The sequence below is a fragment of the Macaca nemestrina genome, chromosome 7, assembly GCF_043159975.1.
Source record: "Macaca nemestrina isolate mMacNem1 chromosome 7, mMacNem.hap1, whole genome shotgun sequence".
In the NCBI taxonomy this organism is placed as follows: Eukaryota; Metazoa; Chordata; class Mammalia; order Primates; family Cercopithecidae; genus Macaca; species Macaca nemestrina.
Window position 1 is genome coordinate 31,652,587 of NC_092131.1, and position 23,439 is coordinate 31,676,025.

Here is a 23,439-nt window from a genome sequence, read left to right on the forward strand (position 1 = left end):
GTCCATAGTTGATACACTAACGTTCACTATTAGTGTTGTACATTCTATGGGTTTTGATAAATGTATAATGGCATTTAGCCATTATTATAGTATCATACAAAGTATTTTCACTGCCCTAAAAATCTTCTGTGCTCTGCTTATTCATCTCTCCTTCCCCTCTAACCCTTGGCAACAATTCATCTTTTTACTGTCCCCGTAATTTTGCCTTTTCATATAGATGAAATCATACTGTATGTCTCCTTTTCAGATTGGCTTCTTTCACTTAGCAATATGCATTTAAATTTCCTCTATGTCTTTTCATGGCTTGATAGATCATTTCTTTTCAGAGTTAAAAATAATATTCCATTGTCTGTATGTACCAGATTGTTTATCCATTTACCTGCTGAAAGACATCGTGGGCAATTACAAATAAGTCTGCTACAAACATCTGTCTGCAGTCTTTCTGTGGACATAAGTGTTCAGCTCATTTGGATAAATACCAGGAAGCATGGTTGCTAGATTGTCTGGTAAGAGTATGCTTAGTTTTGCAAGAGACTGCCAAACTGTCTTTCATCATAAGCTGTGCCATTTTTCATACCCATTAGCTAATTCCCATTAGCGTTCCTGTTGCTCCATGTGCTCACCAGCATTCAGTGTTGTCAGTGTTTTGGAAAATCACCATTGTAATAGGTATGTCATGATATCTCATTATTTTATTCTGCAGTTCCCTAATGACATATGATGAGCATCTTTTCATATGCTTATTTTCCATCTGTATATCTTCTTTGGTGAGGTATCTGTTCAGATCTTTTGTCCACTTTTTAATTAAGTGCTTTTTTTTTTTTTTTTTTTTTCTTATTGTTGAGTTTTAAGAGTTCTTTTTACAGTTTGGATGACAGTCCTTTGTCAGATGTGTCTTTTGTAAACATTTTATCCCAGCCTGGGACTTATGTTCTCATTTTCTTTTTTTTTTTTTAGATCAGTCTTGCTAGGGGTTTATCAATATTATTAGTCTTTTCAGAGAACCAATCTCTGGGTTTGTTGCTATCCTTTTTATACTTTTTGAGACTGCCTTTAGACTTTTTAATGCAAGTTTTGATGTCATTTAAAAATTGCCCTAGTTCAAAATACTGTCTAACATCTATTGTAATTTATTTTTGAACTGTCAGTTATTTAGAAGTATAATGCTTAATTTCTAAATATTTCAGGCTTTTCTGGGGTTTTTAAAAAATTCATTTTTAGAGTAATTTTACTTTGGTCAGAGAACATATTTTAGATGATTTACCCTTTGGAATTCGTTGGGACTTAAAGACCAGCATATGATAAATTTTGGTAAAAATTCCGTGGGTACTTGGAAAGAATACCTCTTCTGACACTGCTGGTTATAGTATTCTACAGACATCAGTTAGGTTAAATTTATTATTCATTTTGTTGTAATCGTCCATATTATTAATGACTACTTGTACTATCAGGTACTTCTAGGTCTGTAATTTTGTTTTCTATATTTTGAAGCTATATTATTAGTTGCATTAAAATACAAACTACATCTTTCTGGTAAATTTATCTTTTTATCTCTATGAAATGTTCCTCTGTGTCCTTAGTAATGCTTCTTGACTTACATTTATCTCAACTGATATTTGTATAGCTATACCAGCCTTTTTTGGTTGGTGTGTTTTTATCGTCCTTTTACTTTCAATCTTTCTCTTAACACTCAAAGTATGCCTCTTGAAAGCCAGATATAGTTAGGTTTTTAAAATATTTACCCATGTGTTAGGCAGCCTCTAACCTCTAATAATGAGGTCATTAAGATGACCTCAAATGACCAACCTCTTGGCATTAAAGCCTTTTGTAATCGCCTTCCTTGTGTGAGGACTGAACCTGACTAACCTCTAGTGAATTCTAATGGTTAGTTTCGCTCATGCAAAGTGGAGTCACTTGTGTCAAACCCTGACAAAATGGAGCCAGGGAAGGCTATGAAAGGAGGGATTTTGTGCACGATTTGCCTGATAACAGAAGCGAATCAAAGCTTACCATTTAAGTCACACAAAGACAGCAGGACAGCTAATCACTTTTGTAAGAACACTTGCCCAACACACTGACTCATATGCAAGGCCAATCGAACAAAATATAATTTTAAGATTACAAATTTCAGCCAACAACTGCGGCCACTGACAAATCACCACTTGCCAGCTCCCAAAAGACACTATCCCCAATGACTTTCTTTCAAAACAACTTGTATAACCTCCTGTTTCCCCAATAAAACCCTAACATTTTCCTTTCCTCTGGACATACTGGAGGACACCTTGGTCTGTATGTATGACCTGGTTTGCAATCCCACATCTTGTGTATTATTCCCCAATAAAACCTTTTTACTTAGAGATTCATCTTTCTATACATTTTTATGTTGACACACATTATTTTGCATGTATAGATACAATTATCTCTGTAGGGCAAATTCCTAGGATTGATGGGTTTAAAAATGTAATGTACCTTTGTAATTTTAATAAGATAGTGTCAACCCTTTATAGTTTGCACTAGTTTATACAATGTATGAGACAATCTAACTACACACTTGCCATTATAGTGTGTTAACACACTTTAGTATTTTTGGTAGGTGAAAAGCTTCTATTATTAAGCATTTTCATATGCTTTAAAGTCATTTGTATTTTCTCTTCTATTAACGTCTCTGTTAATCTCCTTTGCCCATTTTTATATTGGATTGCTAATCTGTTTTTTTATTGATAGGGACTCTTTCTGTTTTAGATAACTTAGTCCCTCATCTTGGCAGAGTTACACATTTCTTGCCCAGGTTCTCATTTGCATTTGCTTATGGTGCTACTGTCACGATGAAATTTTTTATGTCTATGAAGTCTAATCTAGCAGTCTTTTCTTTTATGGCTTCTGGGTTTTGTGTCATACTTAGAAAGGCCTTCCCCACTCTTAGGTTATAAAATAACTTTTCTTTTTTTTTTTTCTACTTTTAGAAGTATTTTTTTAATGTTTAAATCTTCAGACTGTCTGTAATTTGTCCTGGTATAAGAGGTGAAGTATAGATCCAACTTAATTTTTTTCAACAGAGCCCTACCTAGTAGTTCCCACCCCATTTGCTGACTAATCTTTTTTCCACTGATTGAAAAGCCACCTTTATCATCTTCTCAATTCTTGTATTTAGATCTATTTCTGAACTGTTCTGTTCCACTCATCTGTATGACTACTCACAAATTACTACCACTGTTTTAATTGCTGTAGATGTAAACATTTTAATATCTAGTAGTCTCCCTCTATCACTATTGGTTTTGAATATGAACTTTAGAATCAATTTATGTAATTTTTTTCAATTCTATTGATATTTTTATTGAAGATCACATTAGATTTGTAAATGGAGAGAAGTTATATCTTTATGATGCTGTGTATTTCTATGCGAGAACGTGGTATATCTTCCCATTTGTTTGGGCCTTGTTTCATCTCTCATTAGCATTTTAACCTTTTCTACAAATAATATGTCTTGTGTTTATTCCTATGTTATCATTTATGTTTTGTGCTGTTATAAAATGGGTCTTTTCTTCCCTTAGAGCTTGACATTAGACATTGTATCTATAAAAGCTATTGATTTCTGAAAATTAATTTGTTCTTATTTTGCAAGGTCTGGTTAGTCTTTAGTTCCTAAGTAAAAAACTCAGTATCATCTGAAAATTACAATTTTCTCTTCTAATTTCTGTATCTTTCTTTCACTTGTCTAATTGTTTCGCCTACGTCCTACAGAACATTTTTAAATAATAGTGCTAATTAGTGGACATCTTTTTCTTGTTCCTGACTTTAATGAAATTGCTTCTGGTATTCTCAATTAAGCACAACGCAGGCTTTGGATTGAGATAAATATATTTTATCATATTAAGGAAACATCCAGCTATTCCTAATATTAAATGATCCTTGAATTCCTGAAATAAGCCTTATTTAGTCATGGTGAATTAGTCTTTCATCTAGAGCCAGCCTGACTGGGTTCAAATCCCGGCACCATTACTTCTTGGTTTTTGTGTTCAAGCATAATACTTCACAACTTTATGACTCAGTTTCTTTGTCTCTTAAATGGGGATGATAAGAATATCTACTAATTAGGTTGCTGTGAAAATCAATTGACTATATGGAAAGTTGAGCATCTTTTCATATGTTTGAGAGACATTTGCATTTTTTTCAGTGAACCGTCTGCTCATATCTCTTCCACAGTGGTCTACAGGAAATTCTCTATTTTTATGTTATTTATAAATTAGAAGGATTAGCCTTTAATCTGTGATGTAAGTTGCAACCATGTTTCTGGGTTATCACTTGTATTTTAGTTTGCTTACTGTGTATATGCATACAAGATTTTTTTAAAACAGTCAAATATATCTCTTATTGCATCTGAATTTTTAGTAGTATTTAGTGTGGAAGAGTATATTATTGGTTCCAAAACTTTTCAGTTCCCTATATCCCCATCCTTTGCCATGTGGATTTACATTCCCTTCTACCAAAGGAGTGGAGCGTATTTTTGTACTGGTCCAAGGAGATGAGAGACACTTAGAGCAGATATACCCCAGCTGAGTTCAGTGGCATTATTATGCAATAGCTAACCCAGGTTACAAATCAAGGGTCCATAGTCTTTTTTAAATAAAAGTTTGGATAGTGAATATTTTAGAGTTTGCGACCACATAAAGTCTCTGTTCCAAGATCTCCTCTTTTTGTTATTGAACACTTTAAAGGTGGAAGAAAAAACAAAGCAAAACACCATTCTTAGCTTGCAGCAGCCCAAAACTAGGCCTTGGGTCAGTCAGATTTGGCCTACAGGCTATGTAGCTTGCTGACCCCTGTCACAGAGGAATTCATCTTTTTTTTTTTTTTCTAGTAGTTGTATAGTTTAAATTGTACAATTAAATCTCTCTTCAATTTGAAAATTATCCTGGCATAGTGTGAGAAACAGATCCACTTTTTCCTGTATGGTTATATATTTATATGTAGCCACTAAACTATATCCAATTATCTCAACACCATTCATTTTTATAATCCATCTTTCCCCCCTACTGACTTAGGGCACCACCTTTATTGTATCCTGAATTGTCATATGCAATTGGGCCTGTTTCAGAATTTTCTATATTGTTCCATTGACCTATGCATGCACCTCTACCACACTTTCAGAGTTGAGACTTTGTTTTAATACGTAGTGGGACTAGCCCTCCTCCTACCAAGTGCTCTCTTAAAAGGGTTTCCTTGGGCTGCTCTTGTGTACTTGTTCTTCTAAATGAACTTTACAATCAATGTGTCAAGCTCCAGAAAAAAAACTGATGGCATTTTGGGGGTCCCATAACATCTTTTTGCAGAGTACACAGGCCCAGATTTTAAACTACTTACTAAATTTGTTTAATGTTACAGAACTAATCACATTTTCTATTTCCCCTGAATGAGTTTTGAGAAATTATTTTCTCTAGGAATTTTGTCTAAGCTTTCAAATTTATTGGCTTAAGTTGTTTATATTCATAACTTTATCTGTGAGAGTTCTTTGATAACTGAAGGTTCATTCCTCCAGAGAGAATCTGTGGTTGCTTCTAGTAGTTACCTGGGGTTACAATTGGCTTGGGTCTACGGTAAATTAAATTTCCTCATGCAGTATTCTGCACCATACAAGTAGTACAAATTTGAGCCCCAACCCTCTATATAAGGGACAACTTGTTCAACATTTTTAGGTTGGTAGGAGAGAAACAACTTTTCCTTCACCCAGGGCCAAAGTCAGGAAAGTTTTGTCTTACTTGCTTTCCTAGGTTTAAGCTTTCATGTCATTTTTTAATTCTATAGATTTTTTTCATTTCTCATCATTCTTCTGGGTATTTAGAAACAATTTTTGTTTTTTTGTGTTTGTTTGTTTTTCTAGAGGAGCAATGATAAAACTAACTTCAAAAGTAAAAGAATTCTGTAAGGATGCTCAGTACCTCAGCATCACGCAATATACCCAGGTAACAAACCTGCACGTGTACCCCTCGAATCTAAAATAAAAGTTAGAAAAAGAAAAAAAAATCTTTTCCATGCATTTCATGGCTTTAGGGCTTAGATTATACTAAGCTAAGAAGATAAAAATTGACTGACCTTTGGCTGCAAAACAAAAAGAGTTTGCTACTGACTGCTATGGCATAAATGTTTGTGTCCCCCGAAAACAGGTGGAAATCCTAATCCCCAAAGTGTTGGTATTGGAGACAGGGCCTTTGGGAGGTCATTAGATTAGGAGGGTAGAGCCCTACTGATTGGGATTTATGCCCTTATACAAGAGACCCCAGAGAGCTAACTAGTCCCCTTCACCATGTGAGGACACAACTAGAAGGTGACATCTATGAACCAGAAGGCAGGCTCTCACCAGACATTGAATCAGCCAGCACCTTGATCTTGGACTTCCCAGACTGTGAAACTGTAAGAAATAAATTTCTGTTGTTTATTAAAAAAAAAAAAATAAGGCAGCAAGATACATTAGCATACAAAATCAGTAGCTTTTATATATAGAGCAATAACCAGTTAGAAGACATAATGGCAGAGGAAATCTCACTTACTAGCAAATAAATTAAATACTTAGGGATAAGCTTAGCCAGAAACGCACAAAACCTACACAAGGATAATTTTAAAACACTGCTGAAAAGGCAAAAAATAGACTTGAATAAATGGAAATACATCCTCTGTTCTTGGATAGGATGACTCCACATTTTAAAGATGTTAGTTCTCCCTAAATCAGTTAATATCATATAATATCAATAAAATACCAATGTACCTTAAAAAATGAATTTAGACAAGTTGATACTAAAGTTCATATGGAAAAACAAACATGTTTGAATAGCCAGAAGCACAACAAATAGGAAAAATTATAAGGGGGACTAGCCTTGCCAGTCATTAAAACATACTATAAAGTCTCTATAATTAAAACAGTGTGGTACCATGCACAAGTAGACCAGTGGAATAGAATAGAAAACCCAGAAAGACCCAAGTACATATGGATCCTGGATTGAATACCAAACCAGAAAAACAACATTACTGGGAAAACTGCTATAATTCAAATAAAGTAGGTAGTTAATAGGATTGTGCCAATGTTAATTTCCTAGTTTCAATAATTGTACCATTGGTATGTAAGTTAACATTAGGAGAAGCTGAGAGGACACACAGGAAATCTATTTTTGCAGCTTTTCTGTTAAGTCTATTTTTTTTTTTTTTTTTTTTTAAAGGTTTTGGATCAAGAGCCCCTGAGAATGTGGAAAGGGAGCTCTGTGTCAGGCTAACATGGAACACCAGAGGGAATAAATCACCACTGCTCACATTCCCTGAGTTGGTCTCACTTTATCTCTGGCTGGTCAGCTTTTGCTTGGATTCTATAAAATACATGTCTTTTCAATAAATTCCATGTCATGCTTTAAAATGTAAAATTAAAAATTGGTGTTATAAAAAGTTTTTGTTAATCCTCCAAATGCATTTCTTTGTTTTCATTGGTAGGGTCTTTAAAAATACTTAGTCATGCTAATTGAAATACTTACTTCATTTCTTCTACGACAATTGTTATATTAGATTTCTTTTGATGTCATTTTTTGGCAAATTATACCTTCCTAGAAAATTATCCATTTAATCCAAGTTTTTTAATTGTTTGCATACAGTTGAGCAAAGTATATTTTATGGCTCTTATATATTATCTGGTAATTTTTATTTTGTGTTTGTCTTCTCTTGTAATGGTGGCTAAAATGTTACATATTTTACTGCATATTTTAAAAATTAGCTGTTTAATTCTGTTTCTCCATTTTTCTAATTAATTTTTCTGGATTCTTTTAGTCTGCTTTTAAAAGATGCCTTTTCCTAATATTTTGAGTTATACAACATTTATCTTAGTTTTTAATATACAAATTTTAGGGCAATGAATTTTCCTCTGAGCACTGTTTTATGTGTATCTCAGAGGAACAAATTTATAGTCTAGACATGAAATGCTTTTCAATGCTTTGCATTTCCTAATCAACCCAAGAATAGTTGAAGAGCTCAAAAACATTTTAGATTGCAGATGAGCAGTGTTTTCTGGCTTTAATTTATTGCATTCTTTTTTTTTCTGACCACTTATCCTCAAATTCTAAGTTTATTACATTTTTATCAGCAAATGCCATCTGTTGTTCCTTTTCTCTGTTCTGAAAGTTATGTTTTCTGTATGCTCTAATACACAGTCAAATGGGGAAATGTTTTATGGGTACTTTAAAGTGTAGTTACCATTTTTAGGGTAAAGTCCAGTATGTATCAACTAGATCTTATGTATCTTATTTAAATCATCCCATGTCCTAGGTTTTATCCATTGATTTGTCATGAACTGACAGAACTGAATTAAAATATCTGACTAACACTGTATTTCAGTTTCTTCCTGTGTCTCCCATGGCTTCCAATACATAAATGGTTTTCCATTATTTGGTACAGATATTGAGAAACATTATATCTTGTGAGTCACACCCTTTAGCATTATGTAGTGTTTTTATTTTTCTTTCAATTCTTTTTCCCTAAGTTCAACCTTGCCTGATATGCAGACTACAACTCATTTTCTTATTTGTGTTTGCTTGGTTTACTTTTGCTCAACCTTTCTGAATCTTATAACATGAAATTAGTGTTTGCTGCCATTTTTGCCTTTTATCTATGGCTAAGTTTACTTTTATTAATATGACAGGTACATTTGTTCCTATTCTATTGTTTTAGAAATCTTTCATTTTTGTGATTTGTTTAGTTGTGCATACATGTTTTTTCTCATAATTAGCAGTCTGAATTTTTCTTCTAGTGATAATCTCTTTAATCATATTTTCATATGATCCTGATAATCCTCTATTTCATTAGTCAATATACCTTCTCTAGTATGAGCAATGAAAAATTAGTATATTTACCTCTCCTCCCTATACTATTTTAATAATGGAACATAAAAGTCACTTTCTTATTTCTATGTACAAAAGCTAGACTATATCACCTAATTTAAAATGCTGGTCAGTCAGAAGCTGTTCAGGAAAAATGTTGGCCCAGAACTCACAATTATTTCACTTTTATGCAGTTTCAAAAGGTTTAGCTAACTTTATTTATAGCACGGTATTAATGAGACCAAAATCATGGGATCAGAACTTAGTGTGAGCCAGCAGATTGGTTTTATCCCATGGGCACTTTCTGTAGGCTTAAAATATCAAAGATTGCTAAGGTGTTCAGTCCAAAAGGGGTAAACAGATCAACACAAATTTACCGTCACTACTGAGAAACAAAGCCCAAAAAACTTAACTGGCAGTTGAACAACTTCATCGCTGAAGAACAGTACAAGGAACTAAGATCATCACATTGTGCATTAAACTCTACTAAGTCGGTGGTTCAAGGGGAATAACCTCAGACTGGTATCATGCTAGAACATGTAATGGAATCAGTCAGCCATGATTCCAAATAAAGCATTACTTCCAATTCAGTTTAACCTAGTTTTAACATGTCAGTAGCTCCTACCAATAGGTGGGCCTAGCTATATTTCCAACGGAAGGTGACCAAGGCAATGCAAACCTGTTCACATCTCAGTTCCAGCTTTGTATGCACAATGGGCCAGTTGCAGTAGGGTTTCCATGAATACACCCTGAGCTTAGCAGAGGAATACTGCAATAGTTCTCCAACTCAACAAGTAAGCCAGTATACACAGGACCCTTCACTTCCTGTCGCCTGCCTTCCTCTCTCTGTTCCTCTACAAGCTTTACATGTGGGCCATACGAAAACACTTGCAGTGCTCTGAACAAACCATGCTCTTACCCTTGGAGGGCTTGATCCACTCTTCTTAACTCCTGCTCATCCTTCAGGATTTCATTCCGTGTTTTTTTTTTTTTAACTCTTCCACTGCCCAGTTTGAGTTAAAGTGCCCTCTTCCTTGCTGCCAAAATACCCTGTCATTCTAATACTTGCTTTTCTTGTCTCTTCCTCAGAAGACCATGAACATCATGACAGCAGGAATGCCTTCCTTCTCTGTATACCCAGCTCCTAGCAGAGTGCTTGGCATAAAATGTGTTCTATACACATCTACTGAATAAAGGGACATTTCTAAAAGCCAAGACTGTTAAGGCAGCTTTTGCTAACAGTCAAAGAAATGTTTACCAAGGTGTTGAAAAGTCTATCACTAACATTACGATCTCATAACACGTATCTTCCTCACTTAGGAATCAGTTGTGCCTTGGTACACAAAGGACAATACCTTTTTATTGCCATAGGTTTGCAAGATCTGCAAGATTTAATTGACTTTTCTCTCGCTCTGGTCACTCTCAAGAACAAAACTAGGTTGTTATAAGAGGATGTCACAGAAACCAGCTATCTCCATTCAATGATGTACGCACAGAGAAGGGATGAGCCCATTCAGTGGCCTGGTAGAGAAACAGCCCAAGAGAAACAAGTCAATAAAGAGGTCTCATCAGACACTGGCCCAGGGCCCAGTGGCCCACAGCTTATGCATACGTACATGCCCTCTGACAGTTCAGTTTGTCAAAAGAGGCAGCAGAGGTATTGGTTGGGAACAGACACTCTTTAACATCAAACAGACTTGAATCTGAATCTTCACTGATGCTTAATAGATATGTGACTTGAGCAGGTTTGTCTATAACTGTATTTCATTGTTTTAAAATGGAGACAAAAGTACCTACCCTTAGAGTTGTTGAATAAGTGAGATGTTGTTTCCAAATGGCAGACCACTAAGTACATATTTGCCATTATTATTATTAGGTATTCTGGACAGGGGCCTAATAGTCTCAAGGATAGTATATCTAAGGGGCCCAGGGGTATCCTGCTTTAGGGCAGTTATCCTCTTCCCTAAGAGGTCCCTGAGGAGCACTTGGCTTAATCAGTGTTCAGTAAATGTTTGTTGAATGGGGCAATGGCTCTGGTGGACCTTTGTTATTCTTATTGGCTGTCCAGCATCTGAAGTACCTTCCCACATGTGAGGAAGCTCAACTTTCCAGATAACCTCATTCTGACTTCCTAGCCAGGACACAGGCATATGACTACTAATCAGATCCACCTACCCCATATTTTGAATCAGAAACTAGCGAGTCAAAGACATCAGGAACACACAGCATCACTTCTGATGAAAGTGGAACCCATATATCCAGTTCCAGGGGCAGCATGCAATGGTAACAGTAGACTGGGAAATCAAATTTCACTGTATTCAGAGGGCTAGTGGTGATGCCCCAATAAAAAGTTCCTTGATAAAGATCAACATGAAGCTCAAGGTCAAAAAGGGATGAGGCAGCCCAATTAAAAGTCTTAACCAGCAGCAGAAAGCCACAGATTGAAGACAGCATTAGGTGGAGGAGCCTCTTTTGGGCACAGGCCCCCTTACCAGGCCAAGACGCCGAAGAGGAGAAAGCAGAAGAGGGAGCACAGTCCAGGTCATCTTTTCACAAACAGCAACTCATAAGTAAACAGGAGTGATCCACCTTAGAATCTCACTAATCTAATCAGCAATTCCTCCTACCTCACTGGGCTTGGAGGAGGAACAAGGGAGGTAAGAGAAGGACCAGAGTCCTTTAGTATGCTTTCCTAGAAGCCTGCAGTGATTAGTGAATGTGAACGCTCCCCTCTAATCTGTGCTTTTAAGTTGGTGCATTAAGGTGGTATGGCAAAGGAACTCACTGGCACACAGGTGTTCACTTAAGTAACGGAGGTGGTGGCAGAGACCGGCATCCAGTCTGTGCTAGACTGACCTACCAAACAACCCAGAGAAACTGAGAAAGAGCAAAGAAGTGGGAGAAAAATCAGGAAAGCAGGGTCAGGAAAGGGAGCATTCCAAAGAAGGAAGTGGTTATATAGCATCAGTATCATAAAAATCAACCTATGGGCTACATTTTGACAGAAGTCACTGGTGAATCCAGCAAGACCAGTTTTCATGGTAGCAAGGGTAGCAGCCAGGTTTTAGAGCGGTGGTTCTCAGCCTCAGCTACACTTCTTTTTAAAGACTGAAACCCGTCCCACCTCCCCATGCTGACTTAATGGGTCTGTGGTCCAGTCCAGAATTAGGACGTTTTAAAGCTTCCCAGGTGATGCTAACATGCAGCCAGGGTTAAAAACCACTGCCTCAGTGGACTGCAGAATGGACAGAGTGCAGATAAGGGCAGTATACTTTAGTGGTAGTTAGGCTTTCAAAGGGTTGAGGAAAGGTATTTTTGTTTGAAGCAGGAGTATCTGAACATGTTTAAATGCAAAGCTGTATGTGCCAGGAGTGTGAAGCTGTATCTAGATCAAGTCATTTATCAAGGGAGAGGGCTTAGGGCACAGGAAAAGGGATTCGTCTTGGGCAGGACAGGCACGGGCAAGAAGGTAAGGAAGGGTGTGTGTGAGGGTGTCTAAGCGGGAAGTTCTGCCTGAGGCTGTTACGTGGTGGGGGAGGGCTGAGATTAACTGCTGAGATTGAGAGAAGGTGGGGGTAGAAAGGGTTTATAATAGCCAGTTTGCAGTAGCTGCTGACAACAGGAGGGAGTTTGAGATCAATATTGAGAGCAATTCAAATCGTTACCATGGTTTTGGGGTGGCATCAGTTTGCATGGTCATGAGATTTTTTTTCATGGCCCGCTTGAGGAAACAAGGTGTAGGACCTATACATAATGAAATGTGTTGATTTTGAGTCAAAGTCATGAAGGCCATCTTTAAGTTCTCTGATATTTTCTTACCCCTTTCAATTAAAAACATTTGAATGAGGGGTCAGCAAGGGTCAGAACTTTCTGAGAAAGAAAACATTAACTTATATAATTTACATCTTAAAGCCTTCTAACTTTTTAGTCTCACACCTTGATAATATCTAGTAACACTAACATTTGTGGCCAGAGGTAGTTTTAACCGGTCTTTAAGATGGAAAAGAAAAATTGTGTGGTGTTTTAAAAGACTGCAAAAATTGAAATGAGAGCTTAACAGCCTACACACATAAGCATCTGAGGAAATGAGAACTCCTAGTGTACCTTTGCAAACACAATGAACTCTTTAGCTATGCATATTCCCTGAAAAGACAGAACCTGGATTTCTGGGCTCTGGCAACCAGTTAGGACCCAGCCCAATTAACACAAATAAAATATAAAGAAAAAATGGCCACGGTTTTTTTTTTTCAAAGCCTTAAGATTAGAGTACCATATTCTGAAATGCTGAATCCACGAGTCGGACAATAACAACAACAACAAAGCATGAGATTGCTATTGGTCTCCAACCCCTGCAGAATCGCTAGCTGAAATCTAAAAAAAGACAACACGGTGTGATTAAGTGGGATCACAGAAAATTGATTTTTACATGCTCTGAAGTACTGAGATTCAATCCTAGCAAGAGATTATCAATAACTCAACAGCTATTTATTACACACCTATGTACCCAAGGTGGTTTTTTCTTCCAATATTTTTTTTTTCATTTTTATGAGCCATACTTTAAATGATTCATCATTATCATGCTGGAAAATACATGATACTTTCCCTTGAAACTAAGATCTTATGAACAAATGTGGTAAACTCATACCTTACACAAATCACATTTTTACTGCCAATTGTGAAAAATGACTATCATTCATAGACTAACAACTCATTGTTACATTTTTATCCATTTTTATTTGATTATTCATTTTTTGATACAGGATCTCGCTCTGTCACCCTGGCTGGAGTGCAGTGGCCAGATCATGGCTCACGGCACCCTCAACCTCCTGGGCCCCAGTGATCCTCTTGCCTCTGCCTCCCAAGCAGCTGGGACCACAGGCATGCACCACCACAGCCAGCTAATTTTTAAAAGTTTTTGTAGAGACAAGGTCTCACTATGCTGCATAGGCTGGTCTTCACATCCTGCGATAAAGCAATCCTCCTGCCCTGGCCTCCCAAAGTGTTGGGATTATGGGCGTGAGTCACCACACCCAGGCTTTATCCATTTTCAAGGTTATTTCCATCCATCTAAACATAGCCTTTGATAGCATCCTTTGTCAATTTTTCAAAAAGATCTTTCAGGAGCTTGCAAGGGAAAAAAATATGAGAAATAAAGACATTAACAGTTTCTGCAAAGAATTATACAAAAAAAAAATCTCTTTACTTATGGAGGGAATATGAGAGCATCTCAGAGCTTAGAAGGAGACCAGTCCATTAAAACATCTTTTTAACTGTGTCAAAGTCTATGGTTCTCAAACTTGAGCATGCACCAGAGCCCCCTGGAGGGCTTACTGAAAGACTGCTGGGCCTTGCGCTGGCAGTTTCTGATTCAGCAGGTCTGGTGTGGGCAAGGTGTGCTGGTGTTGTTGGCCTAGGGACCACACGCTGAGAATTCCTGCTGGGCAGCTCCCTTTCTCTCCACGTTGCTTCCCACTTCTCCACCTTGCCAAGATTGCTTCTTTGCTGAATGTCTTCAGGATGTGCCCCCATTCTTCAATACTGTACTTGAAAAATTTTTTATTTCCTAAATCTGGCAATTTTACCAAGCATTTATGATGTCTACTTGCAGTGATAGAAAAATGTCTTCTTTCAGCCATAAGTTTTTCTTGCTGGACTTGTTAAAAACCCTATAGTCCATACTCTTCAACAATACTTCTCATCTTCCTTCTTTTTGATGTTGCTGTTTCTGGGCATTTGATGTTCATCTTTTGGAGACATTAACACAGGAGAAAGCATCTCTGTGCCACTTGCATTTAGTTCTGAGTGATGGAATTCACCATTTTCCTCACCCTTTCCCTCTGTACCAGACTTCTTCTAAGGGGAGAAATTGTTGCCAGTGACAGTAACTCTGTAACCTTTCACAACAGGAGTGGGAGATAAGGAAACACTGACAAATAAAATTGGCAGCTCAAGCACTAGCAGAGGGAAGCAGCTGACAAGAGCTAACTGCTTTTACCATCCCTCCAACCATCGCATGAACCATGACGTCCTCCAAGCCATGCCTCCAACTAGACTGCATCCACAGCTGCGAGAGTGAGCCACTCTGCTCTCAGTCCAGCTCAGATAAGCTTCACAAGACATACAGGGCACTGAACACAGCTGCTAATGCTGAGGTTTTTACAGTCTTGTCCCCAGGGGGAGAAACCTGTGTGGCTCAGAACCACAGTAATGAAGCCAAAATGAAACAAAGACCGGAAATGAATCATGCATCACCACCAGGAGCCTACGCCTGGAGCCAAAGTGGAGAACCCATCGCATCAGCAATGACTGTGCCAGCCTAGTTCCTTTGTCTCAACACTCCGTATCTTCTTCAATTCCAAGTGACTTTAATGATAACTCTGCAGCAACAGAACTTTCCAGGCTATATTACAGGTATATAGATACAGCTACAGTGTCTCTAACTCCAAAATGCAAGGCTCTATCAATCTATTTGGAAGTCATAACTAGTTTAGTTACTTGTCCTAGGTGTTGTGCTTTACTTAACAAAGGATGCTCTACAAGCATCACAGACTAAGAAGATTTATTTCAGCTTTTGGCCATTTTGCTACAAAAATAGCCTTGTTAGTAGCCTATTTCATAGCCCAGCAATGTCCTCTAAAATTTCGAATCTCATTTGATTTCTAAACAACTCAAGGCTAATGTGGCCTATTTTCCAATCACATACCACTCAGTAAAAACTATACCCAGCCCCCTCCAAATCCGGTACCAGGTAAACAAGCTACTAATTTCCTTTTATTAGTTCTTACCAAGAGGCAACACAAGGCTGGGCATGGTGGCTCACACCTATTACTACAACACTTAGGGAGGCCGAGGAAGGAAGATTGCTTGAGGTTAGAAGTTCAAGACCAGCATAGGCAACAGAGCAAGACCCCATCTCTACAAAAACTTTAAAAACTAGCCAGGCGTGGTGGCACACTTCTGTAGTTCTCACAACTCAGGAGGCTGAGGCAGGAGGATGGCTTGAGCTTATGAGGTCAAGGTTACAGTGAGCTATGAACACATCACTGCACTCTAGCCTGAGTGACAGATCAAGAACCTGTCTCTAGGAAACAACAACAACAACAACAACAAAAGGCAACACGAGAGTTTTGTTCCTTTCAAATACTGCATCTGAAAAATAAACTAAAATTCCCTTAAACTCGTAATTAAAACCAACTTTTTATTAATGATCCTCACAGAAGCAGATAATGTTTTGACTTCTGCCCATCGTGGAAAACACACAAAATTAGGATTCAGATAGGCCATCTGTGTAGCCAGCTGGGAAAAATCAGAACCCTGAAATAAATAAAAACTGTTTAACTCAGCTTTAGTTATTACTTTTGAGCAGGTCAAATACATGAGCTCAAGGATCATCCTCAAAGTAAGTCGTGTTTCAGAGTTTTTCAACACTGATTACAAAACCTGATTTTTGAAACTAGGTAATTTCTTTGAAAGATAATAGATTTTTCTTAATTTATGACATTATACACTGTACCGCATATAAAGAAACTTTAAGTTTTAAGATTCAAAATACACTCATTTCTAAGGCTATCCTCTGAAACTGGTTAATACAGAAAGCAAGCAGAATACATTGATTAATAATCCTTAAACATGCACATACAGCACCTTAAAATGAGGAGCACAATTTACAACCCTGTGTTGGAAAGTATTTGTGTGCTTAATATTCTATTCTCTCAGGCAACTAACTTTCTCCCCATTTATTACAGGTAGATGTTGCATTCTTGGGTAATCCCTGTTGAAAGTATTCAAAATGGGTAGAAAAGCATGCCCAAGAAGATAATAAATATTCACGGTATACTGTTTCATAAATAAGCATCTCAGACTGACTCAGGTCTATCACTGAAAAACAAGAGATTATAACCCAGGGCAGAGAAAATCTGAAAGTCTGGGATTCTAGTCCTGGCTTAGTTCTGTGATTTGGAGCAAGTCACTCAATTCTGTGACTGTTTTCGTCTCCTTAAAATGGCATGACTTTGTAGAGATGTTTGAAATGTAAATAATGTTGTATATAAAAATTATTTTTAATGATAGGTAGAAAAGTGGACTATCAGGCAACAAGTTATATAGAAAAAATGTGGGAACACCTTGGCCACCTGACCTTTGGAGGTTTTCACTAATAGGCCATGATCATGGGACCAATCACTGCATGAGTCATACAGCTTGACACAAACAAAAAATTATGTCCACAGATTTCTCTCAAACCCAACCAAGTATGTTAAAAATATATGCCACGGGTCACTATGGTGACAATGCACATGACAACAAAATCTAACCTCATCACTAAAACAATTCAGTGGTACCAATTTATATTCAACAGACATATTTTCTATACTTCTGTGGGTGCAGCCCACAGGGAAGGGAAGTGCAGCCTGGGAAATCCCTGTAAGCACACACACTGCTGCAAGAGAGCCACGGGTGACTCAGAGGTCTGCTGGGCCAGTTTCAGCATTCTCCCATCCCATCATCTCCACTCCTGTTAAGCACACATACTGCTGCATGAGAACCAGAGGCAACTCAGAGGCATGCTGGGCCGGCTTCAGCACTCTCCCACACTGCTGCATGACATGAGAACCAAGGGTGGAACACCCCTGTGAGCACACACACTGCTGCATGAGAACCAAGGGCGACTCAGAGGCATGCTGGGCCGGTTTCAGCACTTTCCCGTCCCATCGTCTCCACCTGCTCTCCCTCTACCATATTCCTGATTATGAACAATTGACATGTTCTCAGTCTTAAAGTGCCATGTAAACTTAGCTTCAAATCCCCTTTTCCAATTAGATTCATGCCCACCCACCTCCCCACTTCATCGATAAAGAAATCTGGAGTTTCCATTGATAAGGACTATAATTGTAAAAGGGAGTATGATAAAGCAACCCATCATTACACTTTGTATGGGAAACAGGGGCAATCGCACTTTGGGGGAAGGAGGTGCTGCCCCATCCAGCACCTATTTAAGACAGAAAATAAGCAGGTGCATGAGTGGGAGTCCCTCTACAATGTGACCAGAGCAGGGAGCAATTCACCAAGAGCTTCTGTGTGTTTCAGAGTAAATGCACTCATTGGTATTAAAAAAAAGCCCTTCTGTCAGCCAGGCCCCTGAATGAATGACAGACACTCTTGATAATACTTTTTAGAAAGCGTGGCTTCTCTCCAGCAGCTCCAGGCCATCACTTATTTCTCATTTTGACAAAGTAGCATCCAACTTCAGGCACGACTGTATATATAACTCCACATGCAGCTGAGCCATCATAAACACGCCAAATATAAAGGCATGTCAAAAAGACATTTTACCTCCCCAAAGCATGGCCCCAAGAAGCCATTATTATAATAGAGTATGAATTTCTGCTGCAGGTTATTAACCTATAATACTAACAATAAAGTTCTGCTTAGGACATAAAGGCTTACACTGGGACATGAAGTAGTAAGACACAATTCACTGACTATTTTAAATTTGCTGTACACCTAAACCATCTTCACCATTACACCAAGCTGTGTGTGTGCGTGTGCATGTATACACACGTCCTCTTTCAGTAGAACATAAACTCTGAAGATGAGGTAAAATACAATACAGCTGCTGCTGCTGATGAGCTGTCTGAGTTTCTGCAGACAATCTGCAAAAAAATGGAAGTTCTCAAGGCCCAGTTGCTGGTGTCTCTTTTGAGGCTCCAAAATGAGAACCTCGTTGATTTATCTTATTGGCACTCTGCGTGAATCAAGAGTAGGCTCAAAGGCAAGCCTTATCTCCTGCAAACAATTCCATACAGGCCTCAACTCAGTATTTAAATTTGTTTGGAACTGGCTACAAATTTGGAACTTCCTCAAATGATATTAAAAGCTCTACACAAAACGTATGCAGAAGCAGTTACTGGTTTTTCAAGAACAAAGACAACTGCAAAAAAGCAACAGCTCTGTAAATGGAGCTGTAGTAAATGTTGAGACAGCAATAACAAGGTAACAAATAGAGCAGAGGATGACCTTTTTGTAAAAAATTGCTGCCTCAATATTTTACTATTAAAAAAAAAAAAAAAAGACTCCCACAACATGATCTTCTGAGAGAAAGAGTCCACTGCTGTGTCTGAAAGAGGAGTTGGTTCTGGTGGTGAAAGGACTGGGAATGTCGATTAAGATATGCAAGACTATCTAACACAAAGTCCAACATTTGCTTCAGCAACACCCAGTCAGCTCCTGGAGGGTGAAGTCTTGCTCTCTAGCTGTATCCAGGGCTCTTTTCTTGTGGCATTTTAAAAAATGTAGCAGTAGTTGCATCTGTGGCTTTCTCTGCTGCAGAGGTCCTGACCAACCACTCAGAGCTGGGTGATTTGGGGGCTTGTGATGCTGGTGTGGTTGGCTCCACTGCATCCATGTGAACTAGTAAGGTTACAATAGAGAGGAGCAAAAACATCAAGGGGAGATAAATTAGAACAAGACAAATTAGAATGAGAGACACTTAGAAACAAAATTTTCTTAATCCTTATACTTCATGTCCTAGTAACCTAAGTGGCCACATAAGGTACCTCTTTTTTCTCTACAAAAAAGTAAAGACAAGATTTAAGTAAGATAGTATTTCCTAATCTGAGAAAATGGGTTCAATTGAACAAATAAATAAATTCAGGAGCACGCATTCATAATGTAGTAAAAATCACTTATAAAGTACTTCCGTGCCTATTGCTTAAACAATGAATACTCATGATCTTAATTGTTAATACAAACCCTTACTCATAGATACTCGTAGAGATGACTCATAGTGATCTCCACTTTCTAGATCAGGGAACTGAGGTATAGAGAGATCAGATAAATTGTTCAGGGATAAAACAGAGCTGGTTAAATATCAAGATTCAAACACAGATACTGGACTCTAAACCCCACGCTCTTCCTGCCACAACCCATTCCTCCGACAGGGCAGTGTTACCAATAAATATATACCATACAACAAGGAAAATGGCAGAAAAAGAGCACAATCAGGCCCAATATTTTTCCATAAGATCACTAAAGACATTCTGGACAGGAGACATGGCTTGTGCAGAGCTGTCCTGTATACTTCAGAACACTCACCGATCTGGATCCTATCTGCTGAATGCCAGGAACATTCCCCAGTCATTGTGACAAACAAACATTTACTTCACATTTCCAAATGCCCCTGAGCGGAGTGGCACAAACCATCATCTCCACTCACTCTGCTAAGAACAAATATATACTAAAATATGGCAAAACCTAGGAAAGTTTGGATTTTACCCTGTCACCCAATAATTCCACTCCCAGAAACGTAACCTAGAACAGTAATTTTCAAATTTCGGGTCACAAAATCAATTTAGTGGGTCATGACCATTACTTTTTTTTCTCAGTGAAAAAAATAGAAAGTATCAGCACGCACCCAGGATTTATTTCAGATTTACATGTGCAACCAACACACATATTCAAACATGAATTTCTTATTGTGGGCTAATGTAAAAATATCTTGAAAGCTGTTACTCTAGATACAAGAGTTTCTTGAGGGCAAAAGCTTTCAAACATTTTGGAACTTCACCAGAGCAGCAGGAAATACATTTGACAACTCAAATCTCTCTCTCTCTCTTTTTTTCTCTCATACACACACGCACTCACAACAAACTCAGGCACACATACTCACTCATATTTAACTGGTAATAAATTTCAAGAAACTATACCTACATGGTCACCAAACTGCAGTGAAAAAAGCACTACCCTAGAAAAACTTTTTTTTGTTGTTGTTGCTATTTTTTACTACAGTAAAATACACATAAAATTTGCTATCTTACCCATTTTTAAGTGTACAGTTCAGTTGCATTAAGTACATTCATACTGCTGTGTAACTATCACAACTATTTATCACCAGGACTTTTTCATCATCTCAAATGGAAACTTCGTACCCATTAAACAATAACTCTCCCCATTTCCCTCTTCCCTTGGCCCCTGGCAACCACTATTTGTCTTTCTGTTTCTATGAATTTGACTATTCTAGGCAGCTTATAAAAGTGGAATCATACAATATTTCTCCTTTTATGTCTCACTTATTTCACTTAGCAAATGTCTTCATACAATTTGTAGCATGTAGCAGTTTCATTCTGAATAAGAAAGCCTTTCAAGCTACATAATATTCCATTGTATGTATACAGCACATTTTGTTCATCCAGCAATGGACATGTGAGTTGTTTCCATCTTGACGATTGCAAATAATGTTGCTGTAAACAGAGGTGTGCAAAAATCTATTTTGAGTCTCTGCTTTTCATTCTTTTGGGTATATGCACAGAGACAGAATTGCTGGATCATATGGTAGTTTTATGTTTAATTTTTTGAGGAATTTTTTTTACATACTGTTTTCCACAGCAACGCACAATTTTACCTTCCCACAAGTACTGCACAAGGGTTCCAATTTCTCCACATCCTCACCAACACCTGATGCTCTCTGTTTTTGATACAGCCATCCTAATGAGCGGGAAGTGGCCTCAAAGAATGTTTGCACTTGTTCTCTCAGAGAACAGTGCAGTATTTTCCATAATAGCATAAAACAGGAATATGGTCCAAATGTCCATCAAGAGCATTTAATTACGGTATATTAATCATATTCATACAATGGAATACTATATACATGGCAGCTGAAAAATAGATTTTGGCAGGACAAAGCATGACTGAATCTCAAAAACAGAACCGGGTGAAAGCTGCAACATAAAATATGACATACTTTGATTCCATATACAAGGGTTCAAAAACACAAAACTAGACAATATATTGCTTGAAGATACATATGTCTGCTAAAACTACTTGAAAAAAAAACAAAAGAATGACAAACGATAAAAAACAATCAGAATAACTTTTACCTCTGAGGAGAGCAGGGAGAAGATTTTTAAAGAAGATTTTAACTTTTGAAAAAAGAAAATTTTAACTTTTTCTTAAAGTGAACGGTAGGTACATGGATATTTGCTGTATTTTCTTTACTCCTTACATATCTGCTATAAACGTTCTTTTATACCCATTCAATATTTACTAAGAAACATGTTTAATTTTAAAAAACATTTAAACTTTAAAAAGAGACAGTGGGCAGTAAGAATTTGCCCTATGACTCCCGAGAAAAGGGACATCCTAAAATGGAACTACTGAATCCAACCATGTGGTTAGAGTACATCAGGAATCACTCTGTTTCACCTTTAAGATTCTAATAATTTATTCTTACAACAAATAACTAGTGGGTTTGTTCCACGGGCTAGGTATTCATTTAGATGCTAGGGGTACAGTAGTGAGCAAAACAGATACGCAGTCCTGCTCTTGTGAATGCATCTGACAATCCATTTGACAATTCAAATCTCTCTCTCTCTCTTTCTCTCTCTTATGTCACTGACCTAGTATTTGAAACCTGATGTAACTAATTAGCAGATTAACTATTCGGTATCCTTCTGAATGATACTCTAAGCACACATATCCTATCCCAGAAAGAGAAAGGTCAGAAAAAGTTTTGGGGATAGCTAAAATATACTCACACAAATAGCTGGGATCTCAACAGAATTTCTGATCACCTCAATTCCGCTTTATCAAAAGCCATGTGTTTACTTTTTGAAGGATTGGAATCTGCATGCCGATGGCTCTGATCTACCATTCTGATGAAGAAAATCATTTCAAGAAAACGAAGTCTGGTTTTCATCTGGGTTTATTACGTTTTTTACAGCTACTTAGTCTCAAATTTTGGAGAAGATAATCCATTTTTTTTCTTTTCTGAGTACATTCTTTAAGAGCATATTCAGCTAGTTCACTTCAGCAAGAGGGAGACACTTGCGGGAAAATCCCTGTTCTGGTGTATCAAGTCTCAGAAGCAGGTTAGCATGCTTGCTCACTAGGATCCAGGATGGAGTTCTGTGCAGTAGACACTTGCAGGCTAGAAAGCCATAAGGAGGGGAGAATGAAGATACAAAGAAAATAAAGGTGCTACACTTTCAAAATGGGTCTATTTAACAACCCTATGGTCATTTATGGTCTTTTTCCTTGGCCTTTTGTTACTATTAGTACAAAAAGACAAGGAAGACATACTGTTTCTTCCTGCTCTTCACCTCTCTACCCTTATTAATATCTTTAAATTCAGTCAATTTCAACTCAAAACTTTCTACCAGTGGGGGAGGGGAAAAAAGGGAAAAGATTTGTGGCTGCATGTTTAAGAAAGAAGCTGAATTCATCACAGTGACAGGGGAGAGTGTTGGCAGAGATCTGAGCTATTTATTCTTTTAGGAAAATCCTATAAAGAATGACACAAGGAAGCCTCTATCTGCAGTCTTGTTCATCACACTGGTGAAGAGTCCGATAACAGATGTATGCAGTAGCGTGATTTAGTGCCAGGAGCTGGCCCCTGATGTGTATTAATACAGCGGCAAAGCGGAACGCACCTCTCTTCATCACTCATTCCCATAAAAGAGGTGGAATCCGAGATGGCCCGATGTTAGGCAGAGCAAGCCCATTTGTTCTACTGACTGATGGCACAGACTCAGGCTATGTCCTTCACCTCCATGGGGCACTCAGGTTGTGGGTAGAAAAAAAAGAAAATGCTCAGTGA

General features: G+C 37.8%; 1 protein-coding gene across 19 annotated transcripts in view; it reads right to left on the reverse strand.

The window, feature by feature from the left end:
- LOC105495870 (G-patch domain containing 2 like) overlaps positions 1-23,439 on the reverse strand; it is an 84,221-nt gene that overhangs the window by 13,986 nt on the left and 46,796 nt on the right. For 12 of the 19 annotated variants that reach the window (XR_011625713.1, XR_011625712.1, XR_011625711.1 and 9 more), the window contains one exon: positions 6,356-6,406. Coding sequence is in view for 6 of the 19 variants with exons in the window: in XM_071099818.1 (XP_070955919.1) it covers positions 19,053-19,256 (204 nt within the window). In the remaining 13 variants the exon portion in view is untranslated. The other 7 variants (XM_071099818.1, XM_011765756.3, XM_011765757.3 and 4 more) reach the window with 4 other exon arrangements.